This window comes from Protopterus annectens, chromosome 5.part1 (genome assembly GCF_019279795.1).
Source record: "Protopterus annectens isolate FY-2018-M chromosome 5.part1, PAN1.0, whole genome shotgun sequence".
Lineage (NCBI taxonomy): Eukaryota > Metazoa > Chordata > Ceratodontiformes > Protopteridae > Protopterus > Protopterus annectens.
The window spans coordinates 658,484,060-658,510,701 of NC_056736.1; the positions used below are offsets into that span (position 1 = coordinate 658,484,060).

At 41.6% G+C, this 26,642-nt stretch overlaps 1 protein-coding gene across 2 annotated transcripts in view; it reads right to left on the reverse strand.

The window, feature by feature from the left end:
* The window catches only part of GTF3A (general transcription factor IIIA), a 406,888-nt gene that overhangs the window by 25,759 nt on the left and 354,487 nt on the right, over positions 1–26,642 (reverse strand). For both annotated transcript variants that reach the window (XM_044073277.1, XM_044073276.1), the window contains exon 8: positions 1,674–1,727. In XM_044073277.1, coding sequence (XP_043929212.1) covers positions 1,674–1,727 — 54 coding nt within the window. The remainder of the gene's footprint in view (positions 1–1,673; positions 1,728–26,642) is intronic.

The window sequence follows — 26,642 nt, forward strand, 5'->3', positions numbered from 1 at the left end:
GTCAATATCCTCACAAAATAAGCCCCTAAATCAGCTATAGCTAAGAACAGCAGTCCCAGCAAGAAACTTCCCAACATAAAAAAAAAACAAAAGTTTCTAAAGGACAGGACAACTCAATAGAATAAAAGTAAAAATATATATATATCACTATTTTTAATGCATAATTTCTCTCTACATATAAAATTAGAATTGTTATGCGGAAGGGCTTCTCCAAACAGGACTTACCTGCCAGAGCTGAAGGCTGACTGCCGCTTGTGAAGCCTCTGAACTTCATGAGGCAGCAAGAAAGTATTGAAGATTTCCCACTCTTGACTGCAATCAGAGTGGAAGTGTGGGAGGGAGACAAAGCTTTTGGTAGCTGGTCGATTGTCATGTCAAGACACAACCCATATACCCTAAAAGACTAGTACTACAGTGAGGTGTGATGAATATACAGAGTTTCAATTGCACTTCATGAATCTTTTTAACCCAGTTTTAATCTCAAAGATATTTAGGCCTCAAGATTTGTCTCATTTAATGCTGTCCTGCAATTTATCCTAGATCTGCTGTCTTGATAGAGATGCCGCGATGGTACGGCGGTAGCATTGTTACCTCACAGAAAGAGGTTCTCCCATTCGATTCTTGGCTAGGCTTGGGAGTGCCTTCTGTGTGGAGTCTGCATGTCCTCCCCGCGGCTGGGTAGCTTTCGAAAGACATGCGTGCGTAAATGGGCGTGACTTTGGTGAATTTTGTGCATCGAGCTGGCACCTCGGCATTTCGTAAAAATCTACTGCCAATCATTAGCGGACCGGAGTTCCTCTGTGGTGACCCCTTACCGGGAAAAGCCGAAAGACAAACATCTGCTGTCTTGATGGGGTGGTACATTCACTCATACCCTGCTACTAACTCAAGGGTCCCTGTACCACTCAGAACAAGAGGACCTTTACCAATCAATCAAATATACCACTGATGCTCAAGAGCTCCCCAGTTAGCAGTCAATTCCCAACAGCATCAGAAGCTCAAACTTGTAACACAAATAAGCACCTCCGCTGCTGGAAGAACACTCCAATTACGGTCCTGCGCTTGCAGCACACCCCATGTTATAGCATTTGGTGTCATACCAAAAGGTGAGCTCCTACTGCAAAAATAAAAGCCTACAGACTCAAAACAATTAACTTTCCACTGTGGAATCCTACACAAAATCTCATGTTGAGATGGCATACTACATCAAAAATTAAGACCAACAGGAAATGCCTAGAAGCAGCAACAAAGGTTTTCAGAGAATAAAGGTGAGTTTTTACATTTCAGAAAGATAATTTAAGGGGAAATAAGGCATTAATGCGTACTACTGTTAAATGAAACAGCATATGGCAGATTATGCCACCAATGTAAGCAGAGATCACTGCTTTAGATTAACATGTTTAAAGACATTAAGCAAAATGTCAGCTATTAAAACTGCTGTACTTCGTACCTGGGGCACTGGCTCCATGACTCAAGGACAGTTAAGTTTGTTTACAGCTCAGGCAGTACATCATGGTCAAAAGAACACAAGCTCTGTATTACAAACAGCATTTTCTTTTTGGGAAGGGGCTTAAGGCTGGGAAAACCACATCAAGAGTTTGGAGAGAAACCTCCATCTTGCAGTTTGTGAAGATTATCCGAAGCAAATATAAAAAGAAAACTTATATACACACCTTTTGTTTCTTCTTTTCAGGGTCATGCGCAACAGAATGCCTCTCCAAACTTTGCTGCAAAAGGAAATATGACAATTATTCACAAAGAAACCAAGGCATTGAACATACACACACTCCATCCTATGCCACATTACTATCACAGAAATACACAAAAAGGTAATGTATCCAGAGGGGCAAATATCTTAACATTAAAATGTTGTAAAAGTAGGTTTGTTTTGAAACAAAAAAAATGACTTCAGATTCCCCTCTCAATTTTATATTCTATACAGTAGTAGAATTTAGCCACCTTTATATTGTGCCATCTTAAAATTAATATACAAGCACATTACTACAAAAGCACAAATATAAATCAACTATTAAGTCACATAATCCACCATGAATGCTCAAATCAGAAGGTAACAGTGTACAGTGGTGGTAGAAATGAAAGATCTCTGTTGTCTGCTTCAGTCCTTCAACGGATGGATATTCAGATCAAACTCCATCCAATCTAAATTTTGGAACCAAACCTCAGGTTCCTCACCTTACTCAACCCCCTTTTGCCCCTGAAGTTACCTCAGACAGAGTTTGCTCAAACACTAACTAATGGACAATGGACCATCTCAGAGACCAAATTTAATTTAGAAAGTTAAGCCATTCTCTGCTCTGGAGCTTAAAGATCAAACAGACTCAGGAAAATACAGTACAGTCATACCAAGAAATAAAGGAAGGGGGGAGGGAGGTTGAGGAAGGACAGAAGCAGACAATACCTTCATATTGGATGTCTTGGTCTATTCCTCAACAGTTGGGATACAGTCCTCAGATAGAAATGAAGGTATGAACATTGGACCAAGTGGCTGCAGCACAAATATCGGTTCGCTATTATCTTCAAAAAACGCAAACTTTCGAACGCATCTTTATCGAACTTGAAAACAAAAATTTAAAACACCGAAAGGGCATACAAGTGATTTATTTTCTGGGAAAGAAATAGTTTGGCCACCTCCACTGTAGTGTGATCGCTGAGTTGGCATATTTAGTTAGGGGGTGTGTGTTTCAGGCAATTTTAAGTCAATTTATTTGCAATTTCAGTATTTAAGTCTATTAATGGCCTGAAATTGTCCATAAATAGACTTAAAAATGTAAAGAAAAAAAGTCATAGACATTCAGAATTGCCATTTAGCTGAAACACCCGATTTCCTTAAAGGGTGATTTGCATATATCCCATGAGGCTTCTGATGCAGGAGGTTTAAGGCATCACACATTTAGAAGTCTAGCTTTGCTAGCTTTTTCTTTGTGTTTTTTAACCAGTTGGTTATTTGTGTGACTGTGACCTTTTTAGTCTTTTTAGTTTTTTTTGTACAGTGAGGAAAAAAATGGAGCAGACAAAGTATGTCTAACAAATGCAGCACGTACTCTCCTTTGCTGGTAAATTTGAGAAAGAGAACTGGAAGATTGAAAGGTTGATGTATTGATTCAGCGAGGTATCAGTCGCTACCTTTTGGATAAATGAGGAGGTACTCTGTAGGGTTACTCTATGAAAGACCAGATAAAGTTTACAAGGGGCTTGCAATTCTGACACTCTCCAAACTGAAGTCACCACCACCAAAAACGTTTTTCCAAGCTAGAAATTTATGGTCCACCTTAGATGCAGGTTCAAAAGGAGGTCTAGTCAAAGCTTGTAAAAGAGCAATATTCCACGGTGAAGTAGGATCCTTAAGGGGAGGTTTGAGAAGGAACAAACCCCGAGGAAGGCTTCAGATAATTTAAGGGAAGAGATAAAAAGATTGGATTTTCTCCATTATAAAAACTAGAAATGAACAAATGTGGGTCAGACCATCCTTGGTCGAATCTCCCTTCTTGGGGTGGAGTGGGGTGGGGGTGAGATTAGGATAAAGCACCTCTGTGCTTCATGTTGTAAGAGAAGGCAAAGAAATCATAAGGTCGACCCCAGTGACAGAAAATCTGCTCTGCCACTGCCAGACTGAGGGACCACTTGTGAGGGAAAAGGATAGATCTGCTCAACCTGTCTGCTAGAACGCTGGCTACCCCTGGGATAATGCATTGCTACAAGAAATTAGTGGAAAGATATGGCCCATTGCTAAACTCTCATGGCCTCACGGCATAACTGGTACAATCATGTTCCCCCTTGTTTGTTGAGGTACCAGATTACCAACACATTGTTGGTCTGAATGGATATCACTCCCAGAGGGAGGGTGTTCTGGAAGGCCTGCAAAGCTGGAAGAACTACCCTCATCTCCAAGATATTGATATGAAGACTGGCATTAGAAAGGGACCACATACCTTGGATAGCCCATCCTATGAAGTGCCACCCCCCCACCCCCAGCTGGGAAGAGTCCATGGTCATGTGGTTCGGGGAGAAGGAAGAGCACGGGCACAGCCTTGAGAAACCTCCAATGGCTTGAGTCACCATCAGGTGTGTTCAGCAAATGCTCATGAGAAGTATTTAGACCACTGAACTAAAAGCGCCCACTGAAGAACTCATGTAATACCTGCCGAACAGGGTCACTGAGGCAGCCATAGATTCTAGGAGGCAAAGAATCTATCTTGCTGGTGGCTTCTGTCAGGAATGAACATTTAAGGCCTATTTGTGGAGGGTAGTAACCCTGTCCTCTGGTAGTCTGGCTATTTGGTACATGTCATATCCAGACAGATTCCTATAAACTGTATTCTCTGAACATGCAGGAACTTGGACATGGCCAAGTCCACTGCGATGTCTATCTTGTTGCAAAGTTGGAGCACAGAGTCCTTTGCAAGGATGCAAAGATTTCCTGGTGGGGCAGTGATAAGCCAGTCATCTATGTACAGGAACACTCAGAACCTCGAAAAATGAAGGATGTCAGGCTCGCAGTTATTCCGATGTTAACAAGCCTCTCATACCTTCAAACAGCGTCAATGGTGCTGACAATGAAAAATGTCAAAAGTTACTCAGATGTAACCTGCACTGGAAAGACCAAAATTACATTACTTGAGCACAGGATCATAACTTGGGATGCAGAGCATCCCTCAAAAAAAAAACCTCACACATTCCACATTTACATTACAACTGTAACTTGAAGGATATTAAAATACTTTGAATGTTGAGCAGAATGGGGTAGAAGTAACAATGGAATTAGTTTTTTAAGATGGCGAGAGAAACTTGCAGACCTTATAATATGTACCTTAAAGACATTTCCCAGCCCTCACCTGACAGTAGCCTCCAACTCTGGCAACAATATGACTCAATAGTGATGCCACCCCCCCCCCCCACCCCCCCACTTGGGAAAGTGATGGCCTTTAGCTGGCCCTGGCAGCAATGTGAACTAGGAGTGGTGCCCCACCTGAAAAGGAATCTATGTCTCAGCCCAACAGTCAGGAAAGATCTTGCATCACCCTGCACCTTCCTTATAAGCTCCACTGCACCAGACATTAGTTCTTGTCTCAGACTGTCTGCTGGCCCTATGTCATCTCATCTTAATCTTGGATACAATTTCAGCCTCAACTAGTCTTCACACAGCTAGACAGCTCTAGGCTCCAGTGGTATATCCAAGACCCAAATACAATGATATGCCCGATAAGACATGGAAGACGAACTACCATCGATCTACCTCAACAGCTTATAACCATCCTCTGGTCAAAGCCCAGTTCAATGAGAATGGCAACCATACTACAGAAAAAAAAAAAAAAAAAAAAAGTGTGCGCCCACTCTGGAATCCCACTGCCACACAAGAAGTTATTTTAAGATTCCTAGCTACTCAAAATATAACCACCTCCCCAAGAGTCAAAAGTCAGATCCTTTCTAGGAGAGGAAACAGATCTTGGGCTACACATTCAACAGCACAAGTGACCCTGCCCATTAATATGGGAAAGGCAAACCATGAAGGGTATACATAAGAACTCAACTGAAAGAAACAAAATATGTAAAAATAAATATGTAAAAACTTGTATACAGTATGCATACTGCTTACAGAAAGTTCTGTGTAGCATTTGTCAACTTAAAATATCAGACCATCCCCATTCTTGGCTTTGGCAACAGCCATATTCTTACAACCTCGAAGTATTTATTTTTATTTATTTATTTATTTAACATTTGTTGACCGGAAATGTCCGACTAGGTTCCACAGAGCCTGTTTTCAGCGGAGGCCCGGGGAGAAATGCTCCAGATGCATGTCTTTGGAATGTGGGAGGAAACCGGAGTACCCGGAGGAAACCCACGCGAACACAGGGAGAACATGCAAACTCCACACAGAAGGCACCCCAGCCGAGAATCGAACCAGAGAACCTCTTGCAGTGAGGTGACAATGTTAACCACTGCACCACTGTGCCGCCCTTTTTTCAATTCTTCCACTTGCTAAGGCAACTTGAGAAGCTGTCAGCCCTTGCTCCTGTCAGTATAAGATTAAATGGAAACACAACATACTGATTTTAAAGCCCACAATCTGAAGCCATGGAATAAATTCAATAGTTTCTACCACCTGTGTAACAAGAGCTCAAGAATCCAAGATGAGCATTAAATCTGTATACACACACAACATCCATTTCACCAGCATCTTAACACCCAAACTTCTATTAGCTTTATTTGCTGGCACCTACCTAAAAATGTTCCACGGTCTGTTCTGTCTGGCTATAATCTGTGCTGCTTTGTGTGGCCTTGTGGTCGCCGGAGCTCAGCTACCTAATGCTGTGGACTCCAGCAACAGGATTTCCGCCCAGCTACTGTACTGATGCCTCAGACAGATGCCCAAGACTTGCTTTAGGATTTCTTTTTACATTTAAAACTTTTTTTTTGCTTTGTCATGCGAGAAGTGGAAAATGTGGCATTTAGGCATTTACTCTGTTGTAGTTGAGTTAAGGCAACATATCAGTACTGCCCGTTTGCTCCATCTGGCTACAATACATGCTGCACTACGCAGACCAGCACTTGTTTGAGTTGCTTAATGCTACACAATGTGCAGGACCATGTAAAGCCACACTAAGAGACAGTGGGTGCATGTTCTTGGCATTCTCCTTCAAGAGTGAAATTTACTTTACTTAACATGCAGCAGCTTGCAAATCCCAACAAACTGAGGCACCCATGGTGCATTCTTTGAATGCAACTAACAGTATTTGTACTCTAAAACAGAGTTATAGTCATGTAATCTTAGTAACTTTCATGAAGTTTCCTAACCATCTGTGACTTTTGTGCAGCACTTGCATAACTATGTGGGCTTCACTGTGGCACTTCATCCTCTGCTAAAGGGTTTCATTTGCCACACTGAACTGTGGTACTGTGCTACTGCTCTACTACACTGTGCTGTTAAGGTTGTGGGAACTGTGCCTGATATTTTATAGTGCTGGGTTTGCATTTTACAGCTTTTGTGATACCCAAGCTTGCATTGTGTGTGTTTAGTGGCACCAGTGTGCCACAAACCAGCATTTTTCAACTTTATGTCTCAACAAACACAGGGGCTGAGAGCAATGTCTGGTTATGGGACTTGCTCAAGATGACAAAAGTATCAAACAGCAGCTGAGGGAATCAAACCCTGTACCACAGAACTACAAACTTGCAATCTTAACCTCTGTGCCAACTGTCAGACAAAAATTGACATGGTGTACTAGCAACCATGCTTGTATTTTTGAATCAATCATTCATGTGGATTTGTTGCTTAAATTTTATGTCACCTAAGCCTGTAATTTTAAAATTGTTCAACTGTACCATATAACAAGTTGTAGAAATGTGCTTTTGACTTATTCCACTTATGCACCCAGTAAATAGGTCACTCTACAGCACAGTACAAGCACATTACACCACTCAAGTCTTTACCCACTACCTTCAAATAGTTACACCACTGCAGATAGAGCACTCTACCGACTTCTCTAACCAAACCACCTTAAAGCACTACACAGCTTAATATCGGTCAATTCCTCTAACCAAAATACCCTGAGGTTGGTGTTCGCCACACTTTCTCATCTTGCTCTAAACCTATGGATAGTTTACTTCATACCTTGCTCAACCTGTGGCACGGAGACAGCAGTTACCCTTTCTGTGGCTAGTTTACTTGAACTAGAGGAATTCTGTCAGTACAGCAACTGCCTCATGCTTGTAGATTGCCCAAAGCTACTTTCTACCAACATCACAACCTGAGAAAGATAAAACTACTTGTTCATCCTAGAGGCTAAATTCTAGTTATCAAGCTATTCCTGGCAAGTAATCCACTTCTCACTACAGTACAACACATAACACATCACCAAACCTATACAGAGACTGTTAAAAGACCTACCAAAGACTCCTAGAGTCCACATTATTGAAGTTCAGCTTCAAATACATTAAGTACCTCCTAACCTGCATCCACCAACACTATGCCTGCACATTACTTCCAAACTAGCCACAACAGAGATGAGCAGAAAGCCCACAAGTTCATCACAGCCTACTGCTCTTGACAAAATGTCCAAACCACTGAAGACTGGGAACACTAACTCCACTCTGACTGAACATAGTGAGCTAGAACTGCCTGCCCAGGGTCAGAATCTGCAACGTTGCAAGGACTCAAGACCTTTAATTCTGACAATTACCAGTTACGAACAAGTTGTGGTCCATTTGACAGTAAATGACATTAGGCGCCCCCCCTCTAAGGGGGGCCCCAAAAGAAATAACAAAACTTAAATGTTAGAAGGTGCTGGTCTCCAATACCATCTTGCTCTTACCAAGGACACTACCCAAACATCAGGACAAGTTTGTTTATTTGGGTAGTAAGCCGAAAATATACTATTTTCAGGTACAGCCCAGGTGAAGAAATTCATAAATATTAAATAGAACCGATTCAGAAACAGCAAGTAATCACAGGTCTTAAACAAATGGCTAAGTAGCTGGTGTTCTTCCAAGGGGATTCAGTATGTGTCAGCTTGGGATGACATGATAGATAAAACATTTTTCAAAGGCTTCCTACACTGGAAAAAGTGTTTGCTGCCCCTGCTGTACCCCCCCCCCCCAATACAGTTTGTTTGATGGCATTGCCAATATAGAAGCTTCAGATCCAGGCAACATGTAGATGGTGCGACTTAATGCCAAGTCACTACTGCAAATTGAACACATCCATATTAGTGTAGACATAAAACCCTGTTAGAATGCGGTGAAATCAAGCTTTCTATATGGGGATTCAGTGCCTTCCATGCTTTTAGACTTGGGGGCAATTGCAGAATAGTTTTTGTTAGAAAACCCATGACAAGCTACAGAGTCCTAATTTGAGGTTAGAGATTCAAATAATTAAAAGTCAACTACCTACCATATTGTTTCTTCAAGTATTTTGAGTTTCTAATACTATGATGGGAATGGACCTCATTTTTAAATCTGGGTACGATTAGAGTTCATGAAATTAGTATTGGTTCAGTCTGTTAGCCAAAACTGCTCTTAGTAATCATAATGTGACCAGAATTGCCACTTCCTGCAAGTTACGTGGGGTTACATGTACTGGTAACATATAAAGACAGACTGCAAATTCTTTTGTTACACCAATTGCTCCTACTACTGCAATTGTCTGCTTATCATTTTTCCACACTGTTACCGTTTCAGCCTGGAAATCCTGACATTTTATGACCGTCTCTAAGACATGTGCAGTAATTTCAATGACCAATGTTACTTGTCTTTTTATGGACTGCTATACCTGCTTTTCGCATCCATTTTTTGAACTACTTATAATGGGTGATCATGTGCAGCACTCACTTCATTCTCTACAATGCTCTGTGGTTCACGTTCCTAATGCTTCTCAGCAACTTGTGCATTGCAGAAATGTCTGCACAATCTGGCATTCTTGCCACAATGTTGTCCCTTTCAGTATGCAGGCCCTCTGCCACAAGCATATCACACCCAGCAATGAGATGCGTTTTAAATCTGTGTGTGTTTGTGTAATATATACATATATATATATATATATATATATATATATATATATATATATATATATATATATATATATATATATATATATATATATGTATATATATATATATATATATATATATATATATATATATATATATATATATATATATATATATATATAAAAATCACACACACACAATAAACAGAACCTGCATTTGTTTGTTCCTCCTACCTTTTCAATGGATTTTATAAAACATACAAGTAGCTCACTACCCCGAGTTGCCATTATTAGCCTTTCACCTTTAAATTCACCTCTCAGTCATTGCTGCATCAAACATCGTGACCTTAGTGGCTGCTTTTCCACTTTCCCTCTCATCTGATCTTCCTTATTTTCTTTCTTTTGCTTTCTGGCAAATTCAGTTGGCATCTGGTTTTAGTCTACTTCTGGTTTGATTTCCATTCCTGATGGATATCAAAATGTTTCTAATAAACTAAGCAAAGATATCATCTTAAACATCTCATGTTGTAAAACTTTCACTACGTTTGGATCCGATGAGGTCAGCATATGTATGCAGTCCCACAAATGCAGATCTATTCATGAAATCCATTTCAAAAAAGGCCAGTACTTCCTTCAGAGCAAGCATTATACTTGTTATACATTGATTTTTATACATTGAACAAAGCATTTTGTCTTATTTTTGTGTCAAATCAATCCAGTACTCTTTGGGACTTGGTCAGTCAACCCAAGTTAGAACAGAAAAAGCATACTAGCTTGAACTTTATGCCTACATACCAAGGCAGTTTTCAATATCAGTTTTACTATTCTGAAGTAGTCCTTACTGAGCTTTATTCACACTTTTTCATGCTTCACTGTTGATCCTTCATCCATTCCAAAATATTACACTCCCTCCTGCTCAAATTCCTTCATATCACATTACTGCCCCAACTTGATTTCCTGGTGCTGCAGTTTTCCTGTTTTAAATGTTAGTTTTGCACATTTATCAAGGCCAAATGTCATTCTTGAATCTTATCAAGGCCAAATGTCATTCTTGAATCTTATCAAGGCCAAATGTCATTCTTGAATCTTATCAAGGCCAAATGTCATTCTTGAATCTTATCAAGGCCAAATGTCAATCATTCTTGAATCATCTAAGAACGTTTAAACAGGTCTGTAGTCGTACTTTCAACTCCTCATCTAATAAACTATGTAATTTAAAGTCAACCATCAAAAAAGTAGAGGAGAAACCTCTGAATATGGTGGTTTTCTGAGAGCTAAGCTGCAACCACAGTTAAGTTAGTTTAGATAGATTAATGCAAAACAAAACAGCAGCGGTTTTAAACTGGAATAGCCCACTTAGCATTTTCATACATGGGATAATAAATCTGCCCTTTGTCATGGCTCAACTGCAAAGTAGTTTGCCATGGTTTAATGGTCACTGTAATGTGGGTGTATTTTAACACTTATTTAATCACTTAAGACAAAGGCAAACCATTTACATATTAACATTACTGTGTGTATATATATATATATATATATATATATATATATATATATATATTTCGCTGTGCAATTACACGGCTATGAAGTATCCGAACAACAGATGTTCGAATACTTCATATTTCAGCAGGTTATGTGAGCAAACGTTATTATTGCAAATGGACTGTGCATTCGCAATTATAACATTCGCTCATGTAAGGGGATTGCGGTACAGTGCGGTTAGGGAAATACATCCCTTTCCTCACTGTAGTGCGATCTCGGCGTTGGAATATTAAGTTAGGGGGGTGTGAGGGGTGCAGGAGGGCTTACCCCCTGCATAAACCTGAGTTTAGGCTAGTTAGTTAGGGAGTTAAGGGAAGGGATTGCTGTTAAGTGTTGAAAATGTCGTGAGCGACATTTGACATTAACAGCTGTTTTTCAACTTTAGGAACATTCGGAAATGGGTACTTTCGGCGAAACACTTCGCTGATAAGTACACTTATTTTTTAATTTTCGAAATGAAAGTAAACATATATATATATATATATATATATATATATATATATATATATATATATATATATATATATATATATATATATATACACACACACACACATACATGTATACATATACATATATACACACACTATATAAATGTACAAATATATTAACATATTCCAAGTTACAAACATACATCACATGCTTTCTTTTGTATAAACAAAAGCTATGTACTACTCAACATAAATGGTAGACCTTAGTCTTTCCTCAACATATGGGTCTCTGATCAGATTTGGATCAAACTTCAGCCACTTTCAAGCTTCTGGCTGTTGCTCATGCTCCTCGGCTTGCCTATAACTCCTGGTGTGTGAAATGCCTTGGATTGAGTTTGTACCCCAGGAAAAAAGGTAGTATGGAATTTAAGATAGAAATAATGGAAAAAATAATGGAAAAAAACAGCAGCAAAAAAAGGCCAGAAGATCAAACGCTGTCAAACTAATGGAAAGAAAGTGGGAGGGGAGTTTGAGGGAAATAGACAACACAGATCAACGATTAAGGTGAGATGACTTTCAAATCCAATGTCTTTTCCATCCATTCAAGGTATGGGACAGACCACCACTACTGTGGCCTCGTGTAAGGATATTCCAGAACATAAAATAAAAAGAGGCTCCTGATCTGGATTGTAGGTCCAATTTATAATGTGAAATGAATGCGTGAACCTTGGACAAAGTGGCAGCTGCACAAATATCACAGGGTACCCCAGAAAGGAATGCTGCTGAAGCGAACAATCTAGTAGAATGGGCCTTTGGGGGAAACAGGTAGACAGCCCCATCTGCTTAAAAACATAGGAAATGCACTCAAGTGGACTGTAACCTTGAATACTTTTCCCTATTTTGACAGTAGGGCAGGAGAGAAACTTTTTTCTGAAAATTCTGGTCTGATGCAAACAGAGCCTTAATTCATGGTGAAGTGTGTATTCACCTCTGTGTGAAAATTTTAGGAAAAACGCGAGGAGATTTACGGATTAGTCAGATGGTTCATGAGCCACCTTTGGAAGAAAGGGCTGTTTCTCGCACTCACGGGTATGGTGGGGTTTAGCAGACCTAGAGCTTGGAAATCTTCCTCAGAAGCAACAGCAACCAAAGAGCATTTTCAATGACAAGGATTTCAAATTAGCCTTGGCAACTGGTCAAAAGGAAGACTAATTAGGGCTTGGATTAGTCTGGTACTATCCCAAGGAGAAGCTGGGTTCCTTAGAGGTGGTTGTAACAGAAATATTCCTCCTAGAAAAGCTTTAGACAGACATGCTATTCTCACTAACGAGAAAAAAACATGGCTACTAATTGTACTTGGACAGCAGAATAGCTAGCTCCTTTCTGAAAAAGGTCTGCCAAGAATTCCAGGCTCATTGTGAGGGGAGCTGAAAAGGACATCAATGCCGCTCAACTGCCCAGATGCAGAATCTTTTCAGTTTACTTTTGCAAGCCTTCTGTACATGAGATTTCTGTCAGGAAGTTAAAACATGAACAAGCAAGGGTAAAAACCTGGACTCTTAGCCATTATTGGAATTGGAGAAACCATGCAGTCTGCTTGAGAGAATGAATGTCAGGGTGAGGCAGCCCAGATGGACACCCAGGAAGATGTGCTAGATTATGCCAGAGGAAGGGAAAACCTACTTGTCGAGCCCAGTGAGGGGCTATGAGGATGACTGATCTTTCACACCAGTGTCTTCTGTAAAATCTTTAGGATCAGAAAAATGGATAAAAATGCAGAGAGTCCTGGAGGGCTAACTGTTTGATGAGCATTTCTCAGTGACTCCCCCTCTGTAGGGATCAGAGCAAAGAACTTGCTGCACTTGCGACTGCAGAAAAAACAAACAGTCTCAATGGCTGAATATTTGCTCTATAAACTGCTGAATTCTGGAACCACTTGTGAGGAAGGACAGACCTGTTCAGTGTCTGTTTACATAATGGATCTGCCAAGACATGCGTTGCTACTAGAAAGTGGTGAGAAGATTTAGTCCACTGCCACACTCTCAAGGCCTCACTGAATAACTGAGATCGGGTTCCTCAGTTTGTTGATGTACCAGACAATGGTCATGTCTGAATGGATATCAGATCTGAAAGGCCTGCAATGCTAGGACTGAGCTCATCTCAACTATGTTGATGTGAATTCTGTCCTCTCACTTTGACCTTGTAAGGCACCATCTTCCCCATGTAATGACCCCTCCCCCAAGTTAGAAACAGTGGCTTGGGAGGCAGGAAGAATGAAAGAGGTCAGACAGATGTGCGACTCAACCACAGGATACGTGATCTGCAGATTTTAGATATTATTCAGAAAGACATGAATTGCTTTCTAACTGACCCCTGGACTGCAAGATTCCATTAAAGAATTTGCATGTAGTATTTGGCTAGAGAAACCACAGTAATGGAAGCTGCCTTGGACCCCAAGATATACAGAATCATTCTTGCTGGTGGCTTCTGAAAGGACGAAAGTTGTAAGGCTCGATGGCAAATGGTTGTAATTCTTGTCTGGGAAAGTGTTGAAATCTGAAGTCATGACCAACTGGGTTCCTATGAACTGTAAGGATTGCATTGGGCGAAGTTAGGATTTTGTCAGACTAATCGCAATTGCCCACGTTGGAATTGTTGGAATACAGGTGGAGGGAGGAGTCCCTGGCCTTGATGACTAGATCCCAGGTAGGGGTCGTAATGATTCTATCAAGGGAACACCCAGACCTCTTACAGTCAGAATGAGCTGCAACTACTGCCACACACTTGGCAAACACCAGAGCTGTGTTGGTACCAAAGGGCAGAGCTCTGAACTGAAAGCTGGCTCCCACACAGAACCGAAAATACTCCCTGAATACTACGCCCATCTTTTATGTGGTAGTATGCATCCTGAAGATTTATCAAGTAGATCCAGTCACTCTCCCTCAGAAAGGGTAGAAAAGATTGTACAATGACCCTCCAGATTTTCATTTTCTTTGCAAATTTGTTTAGGTAACTAAAATCCAAAATTAGTTTGCTGAGGTCCCTAGTTTTATTTGGCACCAAATAGAATCTTGAGCAAATTATGAGACTTTGGTCTGCTGGAATCCCTTGGATGATATGACCGTTTAGAAGCCGCTTTATTTCTGAAGCTGCCACTTCCCTTTGAGAGAGTGGATCATCAGAAGTCTTTTTGGTGCTGAAGTGGAATATGAAAGGGGATGAGATGGCCTCTAGTTATTATCCTCTTTACCCATTTGCCTTGAGTAGTGGACAGTATAAATAAAAAAAAAAAAAAAAGGTTGTTTGATGCAGGGATAAGCCCCCCCCCCCCCCCCCAACTGCCTCCAGAGTGCTGCAAGTGTTCAGGAGTGCTGAAAAGGTTGCTCAGAAAAAGGCACTCTGAAACCTTGGATTCTGTGGACCACCTCTACCCCTAGGGCAATGCCCATTCCACAGTCCTCCCCCTCTGTCACAGGGAAACTCTGGTTCCAAATGTGTTGGGAGAATCCATGTGACCTACGGAACCAGATTTTCTTGCATCCCTTTTGACTCCTGCAAATTTTGGTCCGGGTGGGGAGTGGTGGAAAATTTGACCCTATGGCAAAAAGGGATTTGTCCTCTTACTCCTGGAGATGGCCTCTTTCCCCCTGGGACAAAAAAATAAGTGTTGATCCATTGCACAAGGCATTCATTAAGGACACCTTGAAGTGTTCTTTAGGGTCACAGAGCCTCATCCAGGCATCTCTCTAAACGGATACGAGTGTAACAGCTGCTCGAGATGCAATCTCCGTAGCACTGTAGATAAAGCACAGATACTGGACAAGGATTAATGGGTGGCCAAATGAGAATCTATGCATTTCTTCTGACCTACAGATATGGTTCCTGGGGGAGATGGAGATTTTTGGTCAAATCTTTCTAAAAAATTTGAAATGTGCACCAGGTAATATAAAGCTCTCACCGAGAAGTTGGATGAGGTGTATGGATGAGGTGTAGACCCGCTTCCCAAATCTGACTATTGCACAAGACTCTCTGTTGGATGGACAGTGGAACTCTTCTGCCAGTTCCTCCTTTGTGGCTGCCACCACCACAGAATCAACAGCTGGACCATTGCTCCAATAGGGATGGTCTTTCAGGGCAACTAGATATTTGTACATCATTTTGGGGAATAGATTCCGCTGTGTCTGGTTCCTTCCAAGCTTGTACAGCAATCAGGTCAATAATGTCATCTGAGGGCGGGGCCACCCAAGATGTAGACAGGCCAGTGCCAGAGAAAAAGCCTCGCTGAATGCAGACTTTTTTGAAGCAGTTGGGAAGACCATCCTGATTCCGGTTTTAGTTCTAGGACCTCTCCAACAATGACCTGGGGGGGGGGTTCTGTTTGAACTTCCTTCAAAGTCAAACTTAGCATCTGTGGTGACTATTCTTGGAGACTGCATGTGTCTCCTTTTACACGTATGCTCCTTGTGTACCTCTTTAGTGGGATACTCTAGTGAGGATTCATAAGCAGAAGTGATCTGCTCCATAAGAGTCGGTGCAAGAATTTTGGTCACTGGCTGTCCTGACATGACAAAAATAGAAAGATCCAAATACTAGGAGATCCTCTGGGGGATGGGCTGATCCAAGTTTGAAGGAAACATTCTCTCTAGAATGAGAGCACTCTAATGCAGAGCCAAAAAATTGGCTGAACTGCAACAGCCGAAGCCCTGGAAGGGGTGTTCAACTGGAGACACTGTACAGGTAGGATCAGAGGTGGACTTTGGAGCCAAGCTCCGAGAGGCAATAACTGCTCCAAAGATCTCTGATCTGAACCCATCCGCTCAGAGTAGGCAGCAACAGCTCAGCCCAGAATTTCAGACAGCTCTGAAGTAGCTGGGGTAGACCAAATCAGAGAACTGATCTGGGTTGAGGAACTAAGCCTATCCACCATTGAAGACTTGGCATGGGTCAGATGCAATAGTCCCAGTCTGAAGAGTTGTGCAGAAGTAGTCACTACTTGATGTGGAGAAGAAATCATTCCCCCTGCTCTGGAGGGGATCGAAACTGGGGGACCCCAAATGGATTGGGTCCAGAAGAATTTCCTCATCTTTGACCATGTCTGCGAGACTCCTGGAGGACCTGACTGAATGGATAGATGAAGCAGTGGACTAAGGTTTGGAATGATTATCTCCTTTCTTGAAGGATTGGGTAAACAGCCTAGGTGACAGACTCCAGAGAAATCCTTGGTGGACTAATGGATCCAATAATTGGATCTGAAAACAGTATTGGCTCAGAGGTTTTTAAAATTTTTGATGCTGGAACGGAATACGAAAAGCAATCCAGAGACCTTTCTAAGATATGTTGCTTTCTCCTTGTGTTTTCCTTTTCATTGTTCTTTTCCCCGGATTCTGACAGTTTTTTGGGAGGGGAAGAAAGAGAAACAGAAGGGGCTTGGAGTTTATAGTTGAGTTGTGTTAGCATCCTTTTAAAATAAGCTTGCTCCTCTTTTCTTTGAAGGCTTGCTGGTCAAAGACTCCACAGATGGAGCAGGCTGTGTCCAGGTATGAAGGGCCCAGGCAATAAATGCATTTGAGAACAAGATACAAAACAGAACATTTTGCAGACACTAGAAAAAAAAAAAAGTGCAGTCAGCAGTAATGAAAATTATTTAACAAATACGTGAAGCGTTTTCTTTTTTCTTTTTTTGGTTAAAGAAGGCAAGGCTAAATGCTCAAGGTGTAGGAAAAGAAAAAAGGGAGGTGCAGACAGACAAAAGTTTAATAGTATCCAATACAGAGAAAAAAGGTTAATATCAAGGAGAGATTTTAGAAAAATCTTTTCAACTTCTCTGAACACCTACTGATCCATCTTCTGCTTGTGGTGGCAAATGAGATCGGAGGTATTTCACAGAACACCAGGGGTTATGGGTAAGGACAGCAGCCTGAGCACCAGATCCTGAAGCTGGAAAGTGGCCAAAGTCAGATCCAAATTGGATCACAGACACATGTTGAGGAATGGATGGAAAATACATCCAATCATAAATTCAACATTACATACATTGTTCAAGTCCTGCCTTGCCTTAAACTTCACTCCTCCTTTAAACATTATTCTGCATGTACTGTTCCCATAACTTCCATTTTGTCTATGCAATTTGCTCCTACCCTTTCCCAAAGATCCCCCCCAGTTCTTTTCTCTCTGCTACCATATACAATACTTCAAAATACAGTTGGTTTATACTTTAAATTCTGGTGTCTGTCACATGGAAATCCAATTAACAAGGCCTTACTGGCTAAGCAATTCAGATTCTGTATACCAGCTCAAAAGAATAGCTTCCTTAGTTACACCTTTTCTCACCCAATATTTCTGACAGAATACTCTGCAGGGAATTGTTAAAGTCTGCTCACTGTTCAAACTCCCAAAACAGGTTTCTTCCCCATCATGGCTCCAACATTTGGCATCAGAGGAAAAATTATTTTGAGTCTACTTTCCAAAGAAAAATCCAGACATTGCTGTACATTTGGGAGCCATACATATGTATTTCCTTGGTTTCCTTGTATGACTTGTCCAATCTCTCTTCAGTCTTTGCTAACCTCCTTGGATTGGTTCCTTTATTATGCAACATATGCCCTAAATTATCCGTTTAACAGCTTCTGCTCTAGACTCTAAAACCCTCTACCAGAACAAGTCACTTACGATTCCCCTATCCCTTTCTTTGTCTATATTCAGATATAAATCCCAATGCCTTCTCATTTAATTATATTCCCCTCCCTAGTTATCTGATCCCAGTACCTTGGTTCCTTTGCCAGTTTTCTCCAGTAAATTCAGCCCCCTCCTGCTTATTTCCTGTACCCCTAATTGCAGACATACCTACCGGCAAAATCTCCTTTCTCTAATCTTGTGTTGGCTAGTTCTTAGAATATTTTGCACTACTTTATTAATATAACATTATGCATCACTGTTATTCTCCAAGGATCTGCATCCAAAATCCCACTTCCTCCTTTTCTTGAATTGCCCCTCTGCTTTATCGTTATCCCTTTACACTTTTAATTACAGCTTTCTTCTTGTGTTACACATGAGCCTCAACTGTGTAGTGCTAACATCTCCCTTCAATCAGGTAATCCTAAACCGCCTTGTTCTAGCAGAAGGAATAATTTTCCCATTTGCCCATTGCAATCTTCCCCTCCCAGATAAATTTCTTCATCTTTTTATTAAAATGTCCACAACCTCACCTCTGGTAAAACTAAAGGAACTTAACACTTTCACTGGATGTTATCCATATTCAAAAACAAAAACTTCCACTTTTTGTATTATCTTTTAAGTCTCTTCCCACATACAGTGGATATAAAAAAAGTTTACTTACCCTTGTTAAAATGACAGGTTTTTGTGATCTAACTAAATAAGACCATAATAAATTTCCTACCTTTAATGTGACCAATAACCTATACAATTCAACTGAAAACAAAAAAAAAAACAAACAATGTTAGGGGAAAATATATAAAAAATAAAACGTGTACAATATGCTGGTTGCACAAGTGTGCACACTCAAATACTTTGTTGAAGCACCTTTTGATTTAATTGCCGTATTCAGTCTTCTTGGGTACACACCTTGCCAGCAATTAGAGACTCTTGACTAACCCCAAATAAAGTTCAGCTGTCCTAGTAGGATTTTCCTGACATTTGCTCAGTTGCCTGCTACAGCAAAAGCCATGGTTTGCAGAGAGCTTACAAAGCATCAAAGGGATCTCATTGCTGAAAGGCATCAGTCAAGAAGGGTACAACAAATTTTCCACAGCATTGGATATACCATGGAACAAAGTGAAGACAGTCATCAAAAAGTGGAAAAAATATGGGACAACAGTGACGGTAGCCTTTGTTTTATCTTCATTAACTTTTACATCCTGAAAACACCTGAAACTGTCAATATTCCACAACCCAGATTTCATTTGCTGGTTTTTATCAGGTACAAAATATAGTCTGCAAATAAAGCCAACTTTTCATTACCATAGCAATTATATAGGAGTCTCTTACTTTGCCAGTCGTTCTGAATATAAAGCAAATGGAAGGGGAGGAAAAGCAAGGTGTAGCTATACAAACTGTAAGCAGACCTTTATCCATAAATGTGAGGTGCTATCAAATATTTTTCTATAATCTATCCACCCCATACTTAAACTATTTCCCTTTTCACAATTCTCTATTATGGTTTTGCTCTACGACTTTGTTACCCTTTTGTTCTACTGTCATAAAAGACTTTTTTCTAAAGGACTATAAACTCTGTCTGCATCAGTTCCATTACATGGTTTGTATACTACCATAAAATCAAGTTTCGTTTTGTGGTGAAGCAGTTGGTTTCTTGTTGTATGCTACTGTTTACAGTTCTTAAGATGGCATGCAGGTTCACTCTTAAGGAGAGTGATTTTTCTTGTTAACCATGTTGGTTGGTATCTGTCTGGGATGAGCATAAGTAATTCTTATTCAGGGCTAAATCTTGGTGTAAAGATGTTAATGCTTTTACCCAGAAGTTAGGTGTACTGCACCTGGGCCTAGGAGCTTTTCTTAAATTTTGTCTCAATTTCTCTGGTCATTATTTCATCCCATTTCACACCTTCTACATTAGAATTCCTTACCTTTTCCTTTATCTATCCAGCATTTTTGTTATGTTCAAAAGCGTATGCATAAATACTTTCCCAAAATCTGCCCATTTCTTCTTTCTTTCAAGCTGTTTCTATCGATTTCCTTAAGTTTCCCAATTAAATTTTTTTGGGGTGATCCTTGAATTGCGTATTTTGTACTTTTATATTTATGTGGACAAATATGTTTCTGCCTCTGCAGACATTTTTAGTTTACTTACGATAGTATCCGATACATCTTGGTCCGTTTATACTGCCTGTTGCTTTTATCACATCTACCTTTCTAAATATTTTTGATTGTGTCTGTGCACATTAAAGAGTGCAGTGTCCATTCCCCTTTGTTCTGTGGATTAGAAAAGAAGGTAGGCAAATGAATGGATTGATTAAGAGCCACACTGGATACCACCTTGGGCATGAAAGAGGGATTGGTACTGAGGAAAACCCTGTCTGCATGAAAGAGGATGAAGGGCCTGTAATTCAGATACCCTTCTTGCTGGAGTGATTGCTAAAAGGAAGGCTGTTTTCCAAGAAAGGAATTTTAAATCTGCACTTGCAGCGGGCTAAAAAGGAGGAAGAGTGAGTTTTTCCAATACAAAGTTGAGGTCCCAGGCTTGAGTTGGGGCTCTTCTGGGTGGTCTTAAGTTTTTGGCCCCTCTGAGGAACTGCTCTTCTGGGTGGTCTTAAGTTTTTGGCCCCTCTGAGGAACTGCTTGAGCAGTGGGAGAGAGAAGAGGGGTGGCTCTGTTATAATCTGAAATGACTGAAGCATGAATGTTAATTGAGGAAAAAGAAAGGCCCGTGTGAAGTATCTCAGTTAAGTATTGAAGAATCTGAGGTAAATTGGGAGCTGCTGTGCCCAACCCTTGAATTTGGTTCCAGGCACAGAATCTTTCCCATTTGTCAGCATAAGATTTTCTAGTACTATGCCTCCTTGCCTCCAAAATGATGTCCCAACACTTGTTTACTGAGGGATGGTAGCGGAGATTAGGTAATTAGCCAGGCTGCCAGGTTCAGGGTTTGAAGCTGAGGGTGTAGAATCCAGTTCTCCTGTTGTGACAACAGGGAAGGGGTCTGAGGCAGATGCCATGGAGCCAGGAGTGACGCACTGCGCAAGAGGGGGTACCAGTGTAGGCTGCCAGGTTCAGGGTTTGAAGCTGAGGGTGTCGAATCCAGTTCTCCTGTTGTGACAACAGGGAAGGGGTCTGAGGCAGATGCCATGGAGCCAGGAGTGACGCACTGTGCAAGAGGGGGTACCAGTGTTGGCGTGGCCAGTCTGGTGCAATCAGCATCGTCCTTTGTCCTGTTTGATCTTTAGTAGTACCTTGGGTAGGAGAGGCAGAGAGAGAAAGGCATAAACTGCTTGTTTGTGGGGAGTCCTTGTGCAGAATTTGTCCAATTGGTAGTTCTGGAGGGAGGCAAACAGGTCTATATCTGGGCTCCCCCATTTGTCTGTCAACATGTTGAAAGTCTTTGCTTCCAGTTTCCACTTGTGTGGGTCCATGATATTTCTTCTTAGTTCATCTGCCAGTGTATTTAGTTTTCCTGGCAGGAATTGAGCGTGTAGATGCACTTGGTAGCTCAAGGCTGTGTTCCACAGAGCCATTGCTAGTCTGCAGAGGGGGTAAGAATGGGTGCCCCCCTGCTTGTTTATGTACCACGTAAAGTACAGTTTTGTACCTACCATAAATGTAGATGTAGATGTTGGAGTGTATTCACTGCTGCAGTCATTACACTTTGGAACTCTGGCCAACTGCGGGACCGCCTGACGGCAGGATAACCCAAGTCTTGGTCCGGCGTCAGTTGCTGTCGCTTCTTCCCGGACGTCAGTGCGCCAGGGGTATACAAGATGCAGAAGACACCATTTTCTTCAGTTTTCCTTGCCCCAGATGTCAGGTGCCCCCAAATAGGTAGGCAATACATATTGCTAATAAAACATACATAAAAAATAAAAACAATACCTTCAGTTACAAGCAAATACATCACATAGGTTGTATAGGGTAGAAAGTCCCAGCTAAGGAAGTGGGGATGGAGGGAGGGCAACCTGGACTGCAGCAGTGAATACACCAACATCTACATTTATGGTAGGTACAAAACTGTACTACGTTCGTGTTTCACTGCTGCAGTCATTACACTTGGGTTGACCCCAAAGCTGAGGTTGGGTGGTTGGGTCTATAAAAGGATTTGGGGTGGCTGAGGCCCTGCAGCACTGCAGTGGCAAAGCCAGCTCTGGATTTAGAGTAAAGAGGCAAGTGGTAATGCTTGGTAAAGATATGCACTGAACTCAAGTTGCAGCTTCCAAAATATCCTTGGCAGGTACTCCTCTAAGGTAGGCAGTTGAAGTGGCTGTTGCCCTGGTGGAATGTGGCCTAATGTTGCTAGGTACAGTTTTTCTACGCTGTGTGTGGCAGAAACAGATAGTGTCCTATCCGCTTTGAAATGGTCTGCTTTGAAAATAGCCTTTCCCTGTGATCCTGCAGCATATACTACAAACAATTGCTCAGTTTTCCTGAAAGCTTTTGTTTTGTCCAAGTAGAGGCGTAACTGCCTGTGCATGTCCAATGAGTGCATGTCCATTGAGTGCAGAAGTCTCTCCCCTTTATTCTGGGGATTTGGATAAAATGTTGGCAAGTGAATAGTTTAAGAGCCACACTGGATTCCACCTTTGGCAGAAATGTAGGGTTTCTTCTTAAAGAAATCCTGTCCTGATGAAAAATGATGAAAGGTTCCACTGCCATTAGTGCCTGTAACTCAGACTCTTGTGGTGAGGTTATTGCCAGAAGCAGAGCAGTTTTCCATGACACATTTTAATTCTGCTGAATTGGCTGGCTTAAAAGGAGGTAAAGTTAGTTTTTCCAAGACAAAGTTGAGGTCCCAAGTTGGTGTTGGTGCTCTCTGGGGCAGTGTCATGTTTTTAGCCCCTCTGAGGCACTGTTTTAATAATGGATGAGAGAAAATAGGAGGATCCATGTTGTAATGAGCTGAGATGGCAGAGGCGTGGATCTTAGTGGATGAAAAAGATAGGCCTTTGTCCAGCATCTCAGTTAAGTATTGTAATATCTGAGGAATATTTTGAACAAGAGAGTCAAAGCTTTGAGCCTGGTTCTAGGCGCAGAATCTCTTCCACTTTTCGGAATAGGATTTCCTGGTGCTGGGCCTCCTGGCCTCCAAAATGACATCCATAATAGCTTTAGAGAGAGGTGTTGGCTGCTTGGCTAAGTAATCTGCCATGCAGCCAGGTTTAAGGTTTTGAGCTGGCTGTGCAGGATCCGATTGTTTTGTTGAGTCAGAAGATGAGGAATTTGAGGTAAAATCCATGCTGGGCCTTGAGCCAAGTTCAAGATTGGGTACCAGTGCTGGCGTGGCCAGTCTGGGGCAATCAGGATAATTTTTGGTCTTTCCTTTCTTGTCTGGTTTTTAGGAGTACCTTTGAAAGGAGAGGCAGTGGTGGGAAGGCATAAACTTTTAGGGTTTTCCAACTGAACGAGAGGGCATCCACTTTCCATGCTTGTGTGTGACAAGTCCTTGTGCAGAATTTCTGTAGTTGGCAGTTCAGAGGGGGATCCATGTCTGGGCACCCCCATTTTTGTGTTAATTTCCACTTGTGAGGATCCATGATGTTTCTGCTCAAGTCTGCCAGAGTATTTTTCTTTTCTGGCAGGAATTGTGCTTGCAGATGAACTTGATAGGTCAGTGCTGTGTTCCACAAAGTCATGGTTTGTCTGCAGAGGGGATAGGAATGAGTGCCCCCTCGCTTGTTTATGTACCACATAACTGTGGTGTTGTCCATCTTTAGTAATAGTTGTCCTGGATGCAGAAGGTCCTTGGATGCAGAAGGTCCTTGAAAGCTGTTAGGGCATTTTGTACAGCTAGCATCTCTTTTTGATTGATGTGAAGATGCATTTGGTCTGCGGCCCACTTGCCCTGAATACATTTTTCCTGCCATGTGTGCTCCCCAGGCGTAATCCGAAGCATCTGTGATTAGTGTCTGCCTGGCTGTGGGTAAAGTGAAAGGCTGTCCCTTGTTGTGGTGACATGCCTGTGCCCACCATCAACTCCTGTTGTAGGCAGGGAATAAGTGGTATTACTGTTTCCAAACTGACAGTCCAAACACTTTTTAGGTACCATCGTAATTTCCTCAAATGCAGTCTGGCATATGGAATTAGTAGTATGCAGGACGCCATGAACCCAAAGGCCTGCAGAATATTTCTTGCAGGGAGTTGGGTTTTTGTCACCATCAACTGAAAGTACCGAGTCAGTTGTCTTTGCTTGTCTGGCGTGAGATAAGCCATCTGGGCCATTGTATTTAAGCTGGCACCCAGGAATATTATCTCTTGTGAGGGCACTAGTTTTGACTTCTTTTCGTTTACTGTGTACCCTAGGCCAATTGGCAATTTTTTTTACAAACGCCAGATGCTTTAGAAGAATGTCCTTGCTCTCTGCTTGAAGACAGTCGTCCAAGTAGAGATATATTTGAATTCCTTTTTGTCTGCAAAATGCAATTACTGGTGCCAGGCATTTTGTAAAGACCCTGGGCGCAGTAGATAAGCCAAAGGGCAGTGCAGAGAATTGGTAATGCATTGTGCCAGCTATTAATCAGAGGTATCTTCTGCAATTTTGTCTGACTGGGACATGCAGGTATGCCTCTGAGGTCCAAAGTATCAAGCCAAGCCTTCTTGCCCAGCATGGGAAGAAGTTGCTGTAGTGTCAACATTTTGAATTTCGGAACATCCAGGTAAATATTTAGAGTAGATAGGTCCAGTATGGGTCTCCTGGCTTTGTCCTTTCTGGGGACCAAGAAAAGTAGAGTAAAAACCTTGTCCTTGTTCCTGTTGTGGAACTTTGTGAATAGCTCTCATGTCCATGAGGGCTGTAATTTGTTTTTGTGCCTCTGCCCATCGATTTTGTGGCAGGTCTGGCATTCCTTTTGGCCTTGGTAGAGTGTGAAAGTGGAACCTGTAACCTTGAGACAATATTCAGAACCCATTTGTCTTGGGTGATTATATGCCAATTTTGTGAAAAAGTGCTAGTTTCCCCCCCCTAAGGGAACTGCCAAAAGTGCTTGGCATTTGAAGGGGGAAGTCATTGGGACTGTTTCCTATAGGTTGTGACTCGTCTTCTCCTCCTTTTGGGGTTGAAGCACCCCACTGTCGTGGTCTGTAAGAGCCTTGGGGATGAGATCTGCCTCTTGGGCGTCTATCTGCCTCTTTGTGGTCTGACACTGGAAAGGACCAATTTTTAGAAGGCCAATTTCTGCTAAATCGAGGTGGCTGTACCTGTAAGAAATCCTTCACTGTTTGCATAGATGTTGCCTTATCCTCCATTTTCTTTAATACCTCTTCTGCCTTAACACCAAACAAGATAACATGGTGTAAAGGAGCATCCAATAATTTTGCCTTAACATGATCAGGTAAACCTTGTTCTTTTAACCAAGCATGCCTTCGAATCACAGATCCTGTAACTGCGGCTCTACAAGAAGCCTCTAATGAATCAAAACCACATTGCAGAGTATGTTTTCCCACTTTTTCAGCTGCATGCAATAAATCCTGCACTTCCTTATAGTCAGGACCTTATGAGCTTGTAAGCATTTTCTGTTTTAACAGAGACATTAAATATTGCTGGTATTTAAGCATGTGGAACTGGCAATTTAAAGCCCTTACTGCTAAAGTTGCAGAAGTGTAAACTTTCTTCCGCTATCTAATGCTCTAGAATCCCTGTCAAAGGGAGCCCTTACTGCTAAAGTTGCAGAAGTGTAAACTTTCTTCCCCTATCTAATGCTCTAGAATCCCTGTCAGAGGGAACTGGATTTTTACCAGTGGAAGCCTTTACCCCTTTGGGACCATGGGAAATTGTTTCTGGGTCAGCAGCAGGGTTTCTATGAATAAATTTGTGAGTCAGGGAGACTGTAGTACCTATCTGGCTTGACTGGTGCTGGGGGCAAAGAATCAGGGGTTAAACTGGATTCAGAGAAAGTACAGTTTTGTACCTACCATAAATGTAGATGTCCGATAGATATGCAACTGCAGTCATAACATATGGGTTGTCCTGCCTCAGGCAGCCCTCGGTCGGCCGGATTCCAAAGTCTGGGTCCGACGCCATCTTCTTCAGTGTTTCTTGCCCCAGATGCCAGGTGCCCTCCAAGGAAGGCTAAAATCAAATTTGTAAAACAAGAATAGGTTTCCAGACAAATAAGTAAGCAATAAACAGATACACCATAACAGATATCCCCAGCTAAGAATAACAGGGAGAGGAGTGGACCCAAGGCATAGAGGGGAAGGAGGGAGGGAAAACCCGACTGCAGTTGCATATCTATCGGACATCTACATTTATGGTAGGTACAAAACTGTACTATGTCCTTCAAGAATGCAACTGCAGTCCTAACATATGGGTTGAATACCATAGCTTAGCTGGGGGAGGTGGTATGCTCTAGGAAAAGGATGGTGTAGCTAGCAATTCCTGCAGGACTGCCGAAGCAAAGCCTGCTCTGGATCTGGAAAATAAAGGGAGGTTGTAGTGTTTGGAAATTGTATGCACGGAGCTCCATGTAGCAGCTTCTAGAATATCCTTT